Source organism: Aedes albopictus, chromosome 3, assembly GCF_035046485.1.
Source record: "Aedes albopictus strain Foshan chromosome 3, AalbF5, whole genome shotgun sequence".
NCBI lineage: Eukaryota > Metazoa > Arthropoda > Insecta > Diptera > Culicidae > Aedes > Aedes albopictus.
In genome coordinates this window covers 181,147,387-181,150,281 of record NC_085138.1, presented here as the reverse complement: position 1 = coordinate 181,150,281, position 2,895 = coordinate 181,147,387, and the positions used below count along the sequence as shown (strand labels likewise).

General features: G+C 45.5%; 1 protein-coding gene across 1 annotated transcript; it reads left to right on the top strand.

Annotated features, from left to right (window-relative positions):
- The first annotated feature begins 676 nt into the window (after nucleotides 1-676).
- On the top strand, nucleotides 677-2,242 carry LOC134290474 (uncharacterized). The gene has a single exon (XM_062857623.1). It carries the CDS (start codon nucleotides 677-679, stop codon nucleotides 2,240-2,242), a length of 1,566 nt encoding a protein of 521 aa, XP_062713607.1.
- The last annotated feature ends 653 nt before the right edge of the window (nucleotides 2,243-2,895 follow it).

The window sequence follows — 2,895 nt, the reverse complement described above, 5'->3', positions numbered from 1 at the left end:
TGAATGAGATTAGAAAGGAACTTAACTCTAATTTCAATAAACTCATCGATGCTGTTCCAAAAACGCCCATTCCACCCGCAGGCCGTAACCCGTTTTACTTTGAATCTGGTAGTAAACGTGGTAGAGAGGAAGATCGCACACCATTCCGGCCGGCTAAACTACTGCGAGGTAACGACCGCAGTGCCCCAGGTGCTTCCGATTTAAACAATCAGAATTCCAATAATGATAAGTTCTGGTTGTATCTATCGGGTATCTCCCCGAAGGCTCCAGATGATTCAGTCCTTGGCCTTGTCAAAGAAAGGTTGGAGACCGAAGATGTTAAAATCGTGAAACTTGTACCTCGGGGCAGAGATCTGTCATCGTTGAACTTCGTCTCGTTTAAAGTTGAATTGCCTGCCCATATGAAGTCGAGAGCAATGACAACCAATACTTGGCCGGTTGGTATAGTATTCCGCGAATTCGAGGACAAGTCAAGAGAGCGAAGGGTTTTTTGGCAGCCTCCTGCGACGGTACCGAATACGGACACGGTAGACATAACCGAGGTAACAGCGGAATCTACTGCCCAATCGTCCCTGGTAGCTCTAGTATAAACGAAACGCCGTGTAATGCTCCGAACACACGGCTATGTTCAACAAACAAAAGTTTTATCACCGTGTATTACCAAAACGTTCGAGGGATGAGAACCAAAACCGACACATTCCATAGGACTACCTTATCCGCTGACTACGACGTTATCGCTCTCACCGAAACCTGGCTCAATGACGACATCGGAAACGCCGAACTTTCTTCTGAGTACACTATATTCCGCTGTGACCGCAACAACCTAACAAGCACACTTAAGCGTGGAGGTGGAGTCCTAATTGCGGTTAGAAACAACTTGAAGGCTTCCCAAGTTCAACTAACGAATTGCGAATCACTTGAGCAGGTATGTGTCCGCGTTCAACTGAATTCCCTAGCGATATATATTTGTTGCATCTACTTGCGACCAAATAGCAACCCCTGCCTATACTCAAATCACGCATCGTCAATTCAAGAGATGCTTGGAAGCTCCGATAGCTCAGATAGCATCGTGGTGGTTGGCGACTATAACCTACCTCGTTTGCAATGTCAACTTGACACTGACCTCAACAGTTATATTCCTTTGAACGCTTCTTCTGAACAAGAGATCAGCCTGTGTGAAACTGTCCTGCCATGCGGCCTGCATCAAATCTGTTCTGCATACAACGCAAATGGAAGACTTCTTGATTTAGCGTTTGTGAATGATCCTGTCAACGTCGAACTACTGGAACCCCCAACACCAATCCTGAAAGTTGATATCCATCACAAGCCGTTCATTATTCGTTTAGATTATCTGCCTGCCAAGCAAATTGTGCATCGTGCTAACCGTGGTCTTCTTGATTTTGACTTCCGTCACTGTGACTTTGACGATCTCTCGACGTCTTTAGAGAGGGTCAACTGGTCTGGCATTCTACAGGCCGATAACTTAGACGATGCCGTCACCAATTTGTACGACACAGTATTTTCAATTTTGAATGAAAAAGTGCCATTCAAAAGAAACCTACGACACTCTAAGACGTCTCCTCCATGGTGGACTGCAGAAATACGCCACAGTCGCAACGTTCTCCGCAAGGCCAGGAAAAGATACTTCAAGCAAAGAACGCACATAGCCAAAATGAATCTGCAACAATTGGAATCCAGTTACCAATCATCCGTGGATTCCGCCTTCAAGGACTACTTAAATCGTACCGAAACTGATTTGCAAGCTAATCCTTCCTCGTTCTGGTCTTATGTCAACTCGAAAAAACGTAATAAGCCTATTCCCAGCGACGTAACCTACAACAACATAAGGTCAAACTCAACCGATGAGGCTGCGAATCTATTTGCTGACTTCTTTAAAGATGTGTATGAAACAAACGATGTCTCCGCAACAGGCCCGTACATCGACAGTATTCCGTCATACAATATGTCCCTAGCACAACCCGCTCTAAGTGAAGTCAACATCCATGCTGCCCTCAGTTCAGTGGATCCTTCGAAAGGGCCAGGCGCAGATAGATTGCCTCCAGTTTTTGTTAAATCGTGCGCCGCCCCTCTCGCTGTCCCAATGACGATCATTTTCAACCGATCTCTTACGAGCGGTAAGTTCCCGACCGCCTGGAAAATGCTGCGATCATCCCGATACACAAATCTGGTAACGTTCATAACGTTGAAAACTACCGAGCTATTTCGCTTCTACCATGCTTAGCTAAGGTATTTGAACGTTTGATTTATGATGTCATGTTTCCTGTCGCGCTTCCAATCATAACGGAGTGCCAGCACGGGTTTGTTAAAAATCGGTCAACACTTACGAATTTGATGGACTACTCCAACTTTCTGTTTCCGTGCATGGACAAGCGCGTGCAAGTTGACTCGATCTATGTGGACTTTGCAAAGGCATTCGATAAAGTTCCTCACAATCTTGCGATTGCGAAACTTCAACACTACGGATTTCCCGCCTGGCTGACCAATTGGTTAAAGGACTACCTCATAAACAGAACGGCATTTGTATCGTTTGGGAACGCTTCTTCAATAGGATTCCACATTCCCTCAGGCGTTTCGCAAGGGAGCCACTTAGGGCCGCTGATTTTTGTGCTGTTTATTAACGACTTGTGTCTTCGTCTCCGCTCTGGAAAGCTCTTCTATGCAGATGACTTGAAAATATTTCGTTCTATCTCGTCTCTGCTGGACTGCGTTGCGTTACAGCATGATATCGACATCCTCAGCGAATGGTGTAACAATAACGGAATGCATGTGAACGTTGAAAAAATGCAAAGTAATTAGTTTCAGTCGGGTACAATCGCCAATCTCTTTCGACTACGCATTGAATGGTTCTCCCCTTGAACAAGTGGAATGGATCAA

Bases quoted from the DNA above. Each gene is read 5' to 3' on its own strand.
- LOC134290474 (XM_062857623.1), top strand. From the start codon at position 677: ATGAGAACCAAAACCGACACATTCCATAGGACTACCTTATCCGCTGAC.